The 15,477-nt window shown below is 41.7% G+C and overlaps 1 protein-coding gene across 1 annotated transcript in view; it reads left to right on the top strand.

Annotated features, from left to right (window-relative positions):
* TTYH2 (tweety family member 2) overlaps window positions 1-15,477 on the top strand; it is a 310,797-nt gene that overhangs the window by 144,361 nt on the left and 150,959 nt on the right. The window contains exon 5 of the mRNA XM_053706960.1: window positions 2,228-2,323. Coding sequence (XP_053562935.1) covers window positions 2,228-2,323 — 96 coding nt within the window. The remainder of the gene's footprint in view (window positions 1-2,227; window positions 2,324-15,477) is intronic.

Below are 15,477 nucleotides of genomic sequence, written 5' to 3'. Positions count from 1 at the left end.
AAGCATAAATTTCCTTTTTTTTAGCCCCTGTACCATGTGACAGCCATCAGCCAATCACAGACTCATACGCGTATACACTGAACTCTTGCACATGCTCAATAGGTGCTGGTCCCTCAGAAAGTGTGTATGTAAAAAGACTGCACAATTTTGAAAATGGCAGATGTGTGACAGAAAGTTTCATTTTGACTTGAGTGTTCCTTTGAAATCAAGAGAGCGTTCTACTTTATGGCTCAATACATTTTATTTTAGTTTAGTTTAAGAACCTAAAAGGGACATTAAACACCTCATTATAATTATTATAATTTATTTGTATAGCGCCACCAAAATCCGTATAGCTGAAGCATTCATAATAGACTGGAGGGAGGAGAGTCAGTGTTTGGGAAGGTCATTTAGAAGTAGATTGCAATAGCCAATGCATGACAAAATGAAGGAATTAATTAGTATTTTTGTAGTATTTTGAGTAAGGAAAGGGTGAATTCTGGAAATGCTGTGTAGTTGTGCACGGTAGGATTTGGTAAGTGCTTGTATGTGTGGGGTGAATGTGAGTCGTGTGACCCCAAGACAGCAGAAATGTCAGGTGTCGGATGTCTCGAAGAGGGGGGAATAAGAAGCAGCTCAGTTTTAGACAGATTGAGTTGGAGGTAGTGTGAAGACATCCAAGAGGAAATTGCAGAGAGGCAGTTGGTAATCTGGGTGAGTAAAGAGGGAGAGATATTAGGACAGGAAACATAGTTTTGGGTATCATCAGCATATAAGTAACACTGGAAGCCAAAGGATGAGATAAGTTTTCCAAGGGAGGATATATAGAGAGAAAAAGTAAGGGACCCAAGACAGAGCCTACTGAGAGAGGCAAAGGATATGCGGTTAAAGGAATCTGAAAACGAGCGGTTTGAGAGATCTGAAGCAAACCATGAGAGTGCTGTCTCTCAGATGCCAAAAGAATGTAGGATGGTCAACTTTGTTGAAAGCAGCGGATAGATCCAGAAGTATTTGTAAGGTGGTGTCTCCCTTTGCTTTAGCTGATAACAGATCATTTGTTACTTTAGTGAGAGTGGTTTTGCTTTTTTGTGAAGAAATTGTGATGTGTCCCACACTCCCTGCTGCTGCAAATTTCCTACACCAACTACTTGATTTGCAGTATTTGCAGGTTACAGAATTTGCTTTTTGGATTTTTTTTAAAACAATTGTAGGCTGAATTATTTGAGAATATTTAGTGTCTGAATAATGAAGATTTACCCTGGTTGAAAGTAAATAACAAATTGCCATATATGTTACCTACATATTGATTATAATGTCTGCAATTCCTCCTGGATTGTAGCGCATTCCATTATTGTAATACTAGATGTAATATATCTGGAAGACAAAGAAAACTGTTTCCTAATGCCAAGAGAAGAGTGCAGATTCGCTGTTTATAGCCTGTGAAACTTTGTGACAATTCACTGGGGGCGCTGTGGGGTGCTAGGTGCCCCCAATCGTGGTAGCACCACGAATTCTCAAAAGTGTCAACAAGCATGAACTTGCAGTACAGTCCAGTTTTTGCTTTTTATTTGCTCTAGTAGTACATGAATAGAGGTAAATGGGGCAAAAATTGGTATTTAAATAAGAAAAGATTACTGTGGGTTTAAACCCAGCAAATGTGTTAAACACATAGGTAAAGTCATGTTATGGAGCCACAGCATTGCGTCTCCCCAGTAGAAAACAGATGGTGAGCAGATCAGAAGCTGTAATCACACATATCTGCTAATTACCTCCCCCCTCCAGTCTTGATACAGAGCTTTGTGGCAACCTTTTTTCTGCATCACAATTTTTTAAGGTCTAGACCCCCCATCAGTGGGTCTACCTCTTATTGGGTGATCTGAATCCACATGATAAAGCAGGGGCACACATTCCATTCAGCCTCCTCTCTAATAAGTTGCACACAATAGTTAAAAAGTATTTTATATTTTATTGAGGGATAATCACATAAATCATAAATAAAACATAGAAGGTGTAGAAACAGGTGAGGAAAACAAGTTTCAATCCAAAGGCCAAAATGACCACCAAACTCTGACCCTTAGTGGCTTTTATATTCCTTTGAATCTCATCCCCCCTGTTATATAGATTTTTTTTTCTCTCATCTTTCTTCCACATTGTGTTTTTTTTATTCTCTTTATAGCTAGATTTACAGCCATATTCAGCTTTCACAAGCCTTATGTCTCTGAACAGTTATCTGATGTTTCCTTTTCAGGTGGCTTTCTTATCTCTTCCTGTTTATTGTGGATCTGGTTATCTGCCTCATTACCTGCTTGGGACTTGCCAAACGCTCCAAATGTCTCCTGCTTACGTGAGTGACCATTTGTAATTCCCCATCTTGTGCATTAGATGAGATTAATGAAAGCCCACACACCTCTACCATCTCACATAAACACCCACACTAGAGTTGCCACCTCAGCCATGTTTCCTGGACAGTTATAAGTTATGCATGGTGCAGGGAACAACATGAATAGTGTTGTCTAGCAGCACTATGTATGTTGTTCCCTGCACACCCTGCAGCATGTGTAACTCACAACTGCCCAGGAAACATAGCTGAGAGGTAAACCCTAAACCCATGCATCTACCCAGGTGAGATTTACCAGGCAGCACATATCACCTGTAGTGTATGATCATCTCTATCTCAATGGAAAAAATATACTATTTTTTTACTTCTTTTCTTCTAATTTACCCCATCAAAATATTTTTATTTTTTGTTCTCTTACCCTGAGAAGCTGGAGTGCATGCTGTAGCTTACCTGACTTAGGGCTCATTTCAATTGAGCCGTTAAAAATGGAGCCGGAAGCTACCGAAGTTGCAGACAGCTAAAAGTAGTTTACAGCTCCATTTTTAGTACCAGGTTTCCAATAAAATATTTTGCACAGTGTGTTTAGTCGCTCTTTTCGTGTAGGTGTAAGTTAATGTTGTATTAACGCTTCTATCCGATGTCAGATTTCTCGAAAATCGCACTATAAGTTAGTTGCTATGGTAATCTGACCCTTGCAATGGTAATCTGACCTTAGACTATAATATTTTGCCTCTAAAGATTTTTTAGATATGTGCTTGCATATATTCTTATATGTAAATTCCTATACATGGGACAATAAATATTACATATTACAACTTTTTTCTACATTAAAACACTTTTTGCATTATTTGCAAGTTTTAACATTTCAATGGGAACTAGGCCTCAAAAAGCTAAGTTTTCCTTTTTTACACCTAGTTGAGCTGGGTATAATTTTGTTAATATATCGACAGCCTCCGACAGTGGCCTAGTTTCCATTGAGGTGGTAATATTTGGAAACTGGTGGTAAAAACATTAATCTCCATTAAAGTCTATAGAGAATTTTTATTTTATCATCAGTTTCCAAACTTTACAACCTCAATGGTAACTAGGCCAGTGTATTTACGGTTTGAGCTTTCATTGGAAACCTGGTGTAAATTATCGTTTAACCGCTTCTAATACTTTCTATGTGGTATAACACACCATTGGAAGCAGTCAATACATGAAATTACTTTTGACAGTATATTTATCGGGTTTGCAACCTCTTGCAAACCAAATTATGGCTCAATGGAAATTAGCTCTTACATAACGAAATTGCTTATAAAAAAATAATTTTGTATGCAGATCATTTGTTACAGTATCTATGTGTATATCTGTGTGTCTAGCTATATATCTATCTATGTATGTATGTGTGTATAATATATATACCGGTATATATATTATCATTTATTTGTATAGCGCCACCAAATTCTGTAGCGCTGGGTACAATGATAAGGGTATACAATGACAAGGATTTGTGATAAAATACAAAACATAACAAAACTAAACAAATCTAGTACAGGAGGAAGAGGGCCCTGCTCCGGAGAGCTCACAGTCTACATATATGTACTCATTAAAACAATTGTTCCCGCCATTTTAATATATTAGGGTTAGCTGTGTTGAATCCTTAACCTCAGCTTGCGAGCTTGTGTTGGCATTATTTTTTACAGTGTTCCAATGCATCAAAATTGACACTGTTTGAACTAGTTAAAGGGACATAATACCCATATGTTAAATCACTAGTAAGTGATGCAGCATAACTGCAAAAAGCTAACAAGAAAATATTCCCTGAACATATTTATGTCAAAGGAAGATATGTTTCCTCAAAATGTATTCAGCTCACAAAAGTAAGGGCTCTGTGAACAGTTATCCTCCAGCTACTGTCCAGCACAGTTGGGGGAAAAACAGCCAATCAGCATCAGCAGTGCTGAGGTCATGCTTTGCTGTACTGTTATCTCATGAGATTTTACTTAAATCTCATGATATTTCATAGTAAAATTCCTTAAACTGAGTATGAAAATAACATGACTGTGCCTGCACATGCTAGATGCATGCTCATTTGCAAGTCCTGATTGGCTGCTTAAAGTCCCTTTACAATGGGATGTTGCGTCTGAGGAAATCTTGAGGTAAAATATCTTCCTTTTTTACATAGAGATGTTAAGATGATATTTTCTGGTTAGCTTTTTACAGCTATGCTGCATCACTTCCAAGTGCTTAAACATTTGGATATCATGTCCCTTTAAGTCTCACAAATGATGTGTGTGTTAAATCCAGAAACTATGGGTTTCCTTTATTAAGATTGGGTTAGCACTTGAAAATCAATAAGAATCTAGCTTTTTTTTTTAATTAACAAAAAACACACTCATTATTTATTTCTGAACATGTTTCAGATTATTTGATTTGAGCAATATGCTTTCCTTTTTGTAAACTAGAAAAAGATCAAGAGAGAAAGGTGGTTGAATTAAATAAAAAATCTGGGGCGCGATCACATATGTTGTGTAATTTCCAGTGCAACCTATAAACAGAGAAGAAGACAGATGCGCCACATGGCCTAATATTGTTTGATCCAAATAGGAGAACTATCAGATTGTATTGTATTCAACTCACAATCTAGGATGCACTCCAGTTAGTGCAATGGGAGCAGTCTGGGATCTATAACAGTCACCCAGCAGACCGAGCTCTCAAGGTGGAGATAGGAGATCTGTAGTGGAACACAAGGGAACACAGAGGTGCCTATATGGCCTAGTACTGTCTTATGCCAAAAGCAATGGTATGTGTGGTAAGGTATATACTCACAAAGTGTAAAGCATCTCCCTTGATGCTAGTCAGACAGGAAGGGATCAATCAAGTCACCCAACAGACTGTATCAGGGCTTCCACAGGAGGCAATCCGCAGAGGTCCAGTGGACCCAGTGAAAATCCAAATAAAACACAGTAGCAAGTGTTTGAGATAAAAAAGAGTAAAACTTTACTGACATAAATTAAAATACAGCGAGGCGTTTCTCAGTCACAGACTGTTTCCTCAGGCTTCAAGTTTCCAGTGCAACTGATGGAACCCACGTCGCCATAAGTTCACCTTGCACATCAGGTGAATCACGTAACACACACAGCCATATGATATACTGGCGTAAGTAGGCCAAACTGGCGAGGTTCAGAAATATGCGCAACTACACATTTCTGGCGTCGCCAGTTATTTACGCCAGTATATTGCATGTGTAAGTTGAAAATAAAGAGTCGTTTTTTTTATGTTAAATTCACACGTAAAAATTGAAACTGAAAGAAAATAATAAACCGACATGCAAACCGACTGCAAGGGAAACATGGTGGGTAACCAGGGTGTGCATTGTCTGTCAGGTGTTTTAAGGCTGCAGGTGAGAGGTTGTGCTGTTTGTGATTGGTTTGACACACTTGCAGAGGGCGGATACTTGTTTGATTAATTAAGTGGCCAGAAAAGGTTTTACTGTTTGATATGTGCAACTTAACTGTTCAAACAGATAATACTAGGACGCCAATAGATTGATGGTCAGACGGGTCCTGTTAAGGAAACACAAAGAGGCGCCACATAGGGTAATATTCACTAGACAAGCCAACAGTGCATATGTGTGTTTAGTTAACCCCTTATGGGTGGGTATTCACAAGCGAGACGGCACAACCGGAGTGCCTAGCTAGGCAGTACGGGACCAACAGAGTCGCCCGTAAGACTCACAGAAGATACCGGAAGTCGTGCGTCAGGTCATGCGACGAGGAGGGCCAATCCCAAGGAAGAGAAGCGGACAGTGAATATCCAGTCACCGGAGATCAGTAGAATGGCAGCAGAGGGGGCATCAAATAGGAGCCAGGAGATCAAATATACATATAACAATAATCCGTATAATAAAAGTTTGAGCAAGTAGATTAAAAAGTGTGTAGACTTTATTGAATACAACACTAACACAGCAACGCGTTTCTCAGCAACACATATGCCGTTTCATCAGGCTGTATAAAAGTTAACAACTACTTGCTCTATAAATTCAGAAATGCTAGCCAATCAGAGGTCAGTGTCAAAAAACACCTTTCAGCGTCAGAATAATACATACGCCTCTGAAAGAGAAAGACTGAATAAGCAATCACCAATCTACCTCTACCAGATAGCAATGCCATTCTGAATTTATAGAGCAAGTAGTTGTTAACTTTTATACAGCCTGATGAAACGGCATATGTGTTGCTGAGAAACGCGTTGCTGTGTTAGTGTTATATTCAATAAAGTCTTCACACTTTTTAATCTACTTGCTCGAACTTTTATTATACGGATGATCGTTATTTGTATATTTGATCTCCTGGCTCCTCTGTGATGCCCCCTCTGCTGCCATCCTACTGATCTCCGGTGACTAGATATTCACTGTCCGCTTCCTTGGGATTGGCCCTCCTCGTCGCATGACCTGACACACGACGTTCCGGTATCCTCTGTGAGTGTTACGGGCGACTCTGTTGGTCCCGCACTGCCTAGCTAGGCACGCTGGTTGTGCCGTCTCGCTTGTGAGTACCCACCCATAAGGGATTAACTAAACACACCTATGCACTGTTGGCTTGTCTAGTGAATATTACCCTATGTGGCGCCTCTTTGTGTTTCCTTAACAGGACCCGTCTGACCATCAATCTATTTTGCAAGAGTGCGGCCTGCTTCGTCTGAGTCCACATATAGTCAATATTACCCTATGTGGCGCCTCTTTGTGTTTCCTTAACGCAACTTAAATGTATGTGTGCATGCGTTAGGTGTTTGTTAAGCCTTCCAGGGACTTACTTTGCTTTTTTACTGTTCGCAAGGGTTGCTGCATCTGCTTATGTGTGGCAAGCTGAAAATGGAGTAAAATATATCCATTCTGCTCACTTAAGTCCATGAGCTGCCTTTGTGATACCAACTATCGACACTAGTTCTATGTTAGTCTATGGGTGTATAAAATGCGCACGCTGTGAAAAATCTACGCGCGTATCTTGTCTGCTGCTCCGGGTTTGTGATCACGTGATTTGAGAAAAAAAAATTGACACTGGTTTTTGCGCACGTCGCCAAGTATGTGATCGAGGTCACGGTGTGAGATGCGTTTTCTGGTGATTTGCGAATCCACTGGACAGGAGTCTCAGTGCAAAGTTTCTGAAGGGTTTTAACAGTGCAAGGTCAGGAAAAATAATTTGAAAACCATATGATAATATGGTCTCCTTATGGACTGGAGTGATTTAAATACCAGTTTAAAGAGCCATGAGGCGAGAGTACATCACATTTCTATAGCAATATTTTATTCCACATTTAAATAATGAAAAGAAAGATGTAAAATTATCATTATATAGTGTGATAATTGTCTTGTGAAAATTACGTTGTATGAGTGTTTTCTCTTTGGAAAGAAAAGCAAGTAGCCAGACCAAATCTAAAAATGATTTCCATCTGCTCACAGAATCCTCTGGGGTGCTCTGATTACAGGTTCCTGTGGCTTTGCCTCACCCTTCTCTCTTCTCCCCTCCCTGGTTAGGCCATTGATTTACTATTTGATAGTCCTGGAAGGGAGAGTGAGCAAGATGGGAAGAGGGTAACTAATTGCAAAGGAGTCGGAGATCCGAAGGCTTCAGCAAGCATGAATAATTCAGCAGTCACAGAGGAATAGGGAAGGAGATTTTGTGCTAGATTCAACCTGTGAAATAATGCAGGATAAAGAGATACCTGCACAGATGTATACTACTTAGTTTGTTCTTTCATTCTGCACTGCCTGCACAAATACACAGTACTCCACACACTCAGGTGTACTCTGCACTGCATGCACAAATACACAGTGCTCCGCACACTCAGGTGTACTCTGTACTGTATGCACAAATACACAGTACTCAACACACTCAGGTGTACTCTGCACTGTATGCACAAATACACAGTACTCAACACACTCAGGTGTACTCTGCACTGCATGCACAAATACACAGTACTCCACACACTCAGGTGTACTCTGCACTGTATGCACAAATACACAGTACTCAACACACTAGATGTACTCTGCACTGCATGCACAAATACACAGTACTCAACACACTCAGGTGTACTCTGCACTGCATGCACAAATACACAGTACTCTACACACTCAGGTATACTCTGCACAAATACACAGTACTCTACACACTCAGGTATACTCTGCACAAATACACAGTACTCAACACACTCAGGTGTACTCTGCACTGCATGCACAAATACACAGTACTCAACACACTCAGGTGTACTCTGCACTGCATGCACAAATACGCACTACTACACACACTCAGGTGTACTCTGCACTGTATGCACAAATACACAGTACTCAACACACTAGATGTACTCTGCACTGCATGCACAAATACACGGTACTCAACACACTCAGGTGTACTCTGCACTGCATGCACAAATACACGGTACTCAACACACTCAAATGTACTCTGCACTGCATGCACAAATACACAGTACTCCACACACTCCGGTGTACTCTGCACTGTATGCACAAATACACAGTACTCAACACACTAGATGTACTCTGCACTGCATGCACAAATACACAGTACTCAACACACTCAGGTGTACTCTGCACTGCATGCACAAATACACAGTACTCCACACACTCAGGTGTACTCTGCACTGCATGCACAAATACACAGTACTCAACACACTCAGGTGTACTCTGCACTGCATGCACAAATACACAGTACTCCACACACTCAGGTGTACTCTGCACTATATGCACAAATGCACACTACTACACACACTCAGGTATACTCTGCACTGCATGCACAAATACGCACTACTACACACAGGCAGGTATACTCTGCACTGCCTGCACAAATACACAGTACTCCACACACTCAGGTGTACTCTGCACTGTATGCACAAATACAGAGTACTCAACACACTCAGGTGTACTCTGCACTGCATGCACAAATACACACTACTACACACACTCAGGTATACTCTGCACTGCATGCACAAATACACACTACTACACACACTCAGGTATACTCTGCACTGCATGCACAAATACACAGTACTCAACACACTCAGGTGTACTCTGCACTGCATGCACAAATACACACTACTACACACACTCAGGTATACTCTGCACTGCATGCACAAATACACAGTACTCAACATACTCAGGTGTACTCTGCACTGCATGCACAAATACACAGTACTCAACACACTCAGGTGTACTCTGCACTGCATGCACAAATACACAGTACTCAACACACTCAGGTGTACTCTGCACTGCATGCACAAATACACACTACTACACACACTCGGGTATACTCTGCACTGCATGCACAAATACACAGTACTCAACACACTCAGGTGTACTCTGCACTGCATGCACAAATACACAGTACTCAACACACTCAGGTGTACTCTGCACTGCATGCACAAATACACAGTACTCAACACACTCAGGTGTACTCTGCACTGCATGCACAAATACACACTACTACACACACTCAGGTATACTCTGCACTGCATGCACAAATACACAGTACTACACACACTCAGGTATACTCTGCACTGCATGCACAAATACACAGTACTTCACACACTCAGGTGTACTCTGCACTGCATGCGCAAATACACAGTACTCAACACACTCAGGTGTACTTTGCACTGTATGCACAAATACACAGTACGCCACACACTCAGGTGTACTCTGCACTGCATGCACAAATACACAGTACTCCACACACTCAGGTGTACTCTGCACTGCATGCACAAATACACAGTACTCCACACACTCAGGTGTACGCTGCACTGTATGCACAAATACACAGTACTCAACACACTCAGGTGTACTCTGCACTGCATGCACAAATACACAGTACTCAACACACTCAGGTGTACTCTGCACTGCATGCACAAATACACAGTACTCAACACACTCAGGTGTACTCTGCACTGCATGCACAAATACACAGTACTCAACACACTCAGGTGTACTCTGCACTGCATGCACAAATACACACTACTACACACACTCGGGTATACTCTGCACTGCATGCACAAATACACAGTACTCAACACACTCAGGTGTACTCTGCACTGCATGCACAAATACACAGTACTCAACACACTCAGGTGTACTCTGCACTGCATGCACAAATACACAGTACTCAACACACTCAGGTGTACTCTGCACTGCATTCACAAATACACACTACTACACACACTCAGGTATACTCTGCACTGCATGCACAAATACACAGTACTACACACACTCAGGTATACTCTGCACTGCATGCACAAATACACAGTACTTCACACACTCAGGTGTACTCTGCACTGCATGCACAAATACACAGTACTCAACACACTCAGGTGTACTTTGCACTGTATGCACAAATACACAGTACGCCACACACTCAGGTGTACTCTGCACTGCATGCACAAATACACAGTACTCCACACACTCAGGTGTACTCTGCACTGCATGCACAAATACACAGTACTCCACACACTCAGGTGTACTCTGCACTGTATGCACAAATACACAGTGCTCAACACACTCAGGTGTACTCTGCACTGCATGCACAAATACACAGTACTCCACACATTCAGGTGTACTCTGCACTGCGTGCACAAATACACAGTACTCTACACACCAGGTGTACTCTGCACTGCATGCACAAATACACAGTACTCCACACACTCAGGTGTACTCTGCACTGCATGCACAAATACACAGTACTCCACACACTCAGGTGTAGTCTGCACTGCATGCACAAATACACAGTACTCCACACACTCAGGTGTACTCTGCACTGCATGCACAAATACACAGTGCTCCACACACTCAGGTGTACTCTGTACTGTATGCACAAATACACAGTGCTCAACACACTCAGGTGTACTCTGCACTGCATGCACAAATACACAGTGCTCAACACACTCAGGTGTACTCTGCACTGCATGCACAAATACACACTACTACACACACTCGGGTATACTCTGCACTGCATGCACAAATACACAGTACTCAACACACTCAGGTGTACTCTGCACTGCATGCACAAATACACAGTACTCAACACACTCAGGTGTACTCTGCACTGCATGCACAAATACACAGTACTCAACACACTCAGGTGTACTCTGCACTGCATGCACAAATACACACTACTACACACACTCAGGTATACTCTGCACTGCATGCACAAATACACATTACTACACACACTCAGGTATACTCTGCACTGCATGCACAAATACACAGTACTTCACACGCTCAGGTGTACTCTGCACTGCATGCACAAATACACAGTACTCAACACACTCAGGTGTACTTTGCACTGTATGCACAAATACACAGTACGCCACACACTCAGGTGTACTCTGCACTGCATGCACAAATACACAGTACTCCACACACTCAGGTATACTCTGCACTGCATGCACAAATACACAGTACTCCACACACTCAGGTGTACTCTGCACTGTATGCACAAATACACAGTACTCAACACACTCAGGTGTACTCTGCACTGCATGCACAAATACACAGTAGTCAACACACTCAGGTGTACTCTGCACTGCATGCACAAATACACAGTACTCAACACACTCAGGTGTACTCTGTACTGCATGCACAAATACACAGTACTCAACACACTCAGGTGTACACTGCACTGCATGCACAAATACACACTACTACACACACTCGGGTATACTCTGCACTGCATGCACAAATACACAGTACTCAACACACTCAGGTGTACTCTGCACTGCATGCACAAATACACAGTACTTAACACACTCAGGTGTACTCTGCACTGCATGCACAAATACACAGTACTCAACACACTCAGGTGTACTCTGCACTGCATGCACAAATACACACTACTACACACACTCAGGTATACTCTGCACTGCATGCACAAATACACAGTACTACACACACTCAGGTATACTCTGCACTGCATGCACAAATACACAGTACTTCACACACTCAGGTGTACTCTGCACTGCATGCACAAATACACAGTACTCAACACACTCAGGTGTACTTTGCACTGTATGCACAAATACACAGTACTCAACACACTCAGGTGTACTCTGCACTGCATGCACAAATACACAGTACTCCACACACTCAGGTGTACTCTGCACTGCATGCACAAATACACAGTACTCCACACACTCAGGTGTACTCTGCACTGTATGCACAAATACACAGTACTCAACACACTCAGGTGTACTCTGCACTGCATGCACAAATACACAGTACTCCACACATTCAGGTGTACTCTGCACTGCGTGCACAAATACACAGTACTCTACACACCAGGTGTACTCTGCACTGCATGCACAAATACACAGTACTCCACACACTCAGGTGTACTCTGCACTGCATGCACAAATACACAGTACTCAACACACTCAGGTGTACTCTGTACTGTATGCACAAATACACAGTACTTACTCCACACACTCAGATGTACTCTGCACTACATGCACAAATACACAGTACTCCACACACTCAGGTGTACTCTGCCCTGCATGCACAAATACACAGTACTCCACACAGTCAGGTGTACTCTGCACTGTATGCACAAATACACAGTACTCAACACACTCAGGTGTACTCTGCACTGCATGCACAAATACACAGTACTCAACACACTCAGGTGTACTCTGCACTGCATGCACAAATACACAGTACTCAACACACTCAGGTGTACTCTGCACTGCATGCACAAATACACAGTACTCAACACACTCAGGTGTACTCTGCACTGCATGCACAAATACACAGTACTCCACACACTCAGGTGTACTCTGCACTGCATGCACAAATACACAGTGCTCCACACACTCAGGTGTACTCTGTACTGTATGCACAAATACACAGTACTTACTCCACACACTCAGATGTACTCTGCACTACATGCACAAATACACAGTACTCCACACACTCAGGTGTACTCTGCCCTGCATGCACAAATACACAGTACTCCACACAGTCAGGTGTACTCTGCACTGTATGCACAAATACACAGTACTCAACACACTCAGGTGTACTCTGCACTGCATGCACAAATACACAGTACTCAACACACTCAGGTGTACTCTGCACTGCATGCACAAATACACAGTACTCAACACACTCAGGTGTACTCTGCACTGCATGCACAAATACACAGTACTCAACACACTCAGGTGTACTCTGCACTGCATGCACAAACAAACAGTACTCCACACACTCAGGTGTACTCTGCACTGTATGAACAAATACACAGTACTCTACACACTCAGGTGTACTCTGCACTGCATGCACAAACAAACAGTACTCTACACACTCAGGTGTACTCTGCACTGCATGCACAAACAAACAGTACTCCACACACTCAGGTGTACTCTGCACTGCATGCACAAATTCTCACTGCTCCACACATTCAGGTGTGCTCTGTACAGTCAGACATACACTGTGCGGTATCTATAAATACATATTGCTCTTTACAGTCAGACATGCGCTGTTCGGTATGTATAAATACATATTGCTCTGTACAGTCATGCATACACTGTGCGGTATGTATAAATACACTCTGCTCTGTACAATCAGACATACATTGTGTGGTATCTATAAATACATATTGCTCTGTACAGTCATGCATACACTGTGCGGTATGTATAAATTTACTCTGCTCTGTACAGTCAGACATACATTGTGTGGTATCTATAAATACATATTGCTCTTTACAGTCAGACATGCGCTGTTCGGTATGTATAAATACATATTGCTCTGTACAGTCATTCATACACTGTGCGGTATGTATAAATACATATTGCTCTGTACAGTCAGTCATACACTGTGCGGTATGTATAAATACACACTGCTCTGTACAGTCATGCATACACTGTGCGGTATGTATAAATACATATTGCTCTGTACAGTCAGTCATACACTGTGCGGTATGTATAAATACACTCTGCTCTGTACAATCAGACATACATTGTGTGGTATCTATAAATACATATTGCTCTGTACAGTCATGCATACACTGTGCGGTATGTATAAATTTACTCTGCTCTGTACAGTCAGACATACATTGTGTGGTATCTATAAATACATATTGCTCTTTACAGTCAGACATGCGCTGTTCGGTATGTATAAATACATATTGCTCTGTACAGTCATGCATACACTGTGCGGTATGTATAAATACATATTGCTCTGTACAGTCAGTCATACACTGTGCGGTATGTATAAATACACACTGCTCTGTACAGTCATGCATACACTGTGCGGTATGTATAAATACATATTGCTCTGTACAGTCAGTCATACACTGTGCGGTATGTATAAATACATATTGCTCTGTACAGTCATGCATACACTGTGCGGTATGTATAAATACACACTGCTCTGTACAGTCATGCATACACTGTGCGGTATGTATAAATACATATTGCTCTGTACAGTCATGCATACACTGTGCGGTATGTATAAATACACACTGCTCTGTACAGTCAGTCATACACTGTGCTGTATGTATAAATACACACTGCTCTGTACAGTCAGGCAAATACTCTGTGGTATATATAAATACAAACTGCTCAGTACAGTCAGTCATACACTGTGTGGTATGTATAAATACATATTGCTCTGTACAGTCATGCATACACTCTGCGGTATGTATAAATACACACTGCTCTGTACAGTCAGGCAAATGCTGTGTGGTATATATAAATACAAACTGCTCAGTACAGTCAGTCATACACTGTGCGGTATGTATAAATACATTTCTCCAACATAGGTGTGTCCGGTCCACGGCGTCATCCTTACTTGTGGGATATTCTCTTCCCCAACAGGAAATGGCAAAGAGCCCAGCAAAGCTGGTCACATGATCCCTCCTAGGCTCCGCCTACCCCAGTCATTCTCTTTGCCGTTGTACAGGCAACATCTCCACGGAGATGGCTTAGAGTTTTTTAGTGTTTAACTGTAGTTTTTATTATTCAATCAAGAGTTTGTTATTTTAAAATAGTGCTGGTATGTACTATTTACTCTGAAACAGAAAAGAGATGAAGATTTCTGTTTGTAAGAGGAAAATGATTTTAGCAACCGTTACTAAAATCCATGGCTGTTCCACACAGGACTGTTGAGAGGAATTAACTTCAGTTGGGGGAAC

This window comes from Bombina bombina, chromosome 1, assembly GCF_027579735.1.
Source record: "Bombina bombina isolate aBomBom1 chromosome 1, aBomBom1.pri, whole genome shotgun sequence".
Classification (NCBI taxonomy): domain Eukaryota; kingdom Metazoa; phylum Chordata; class Amphibia; order Anura; family Bombinatoridae; genus Bombina; species Bombina bombina.
This window is presented reverse-complemented; position numbering and strand designations above follow the sequence as displayed.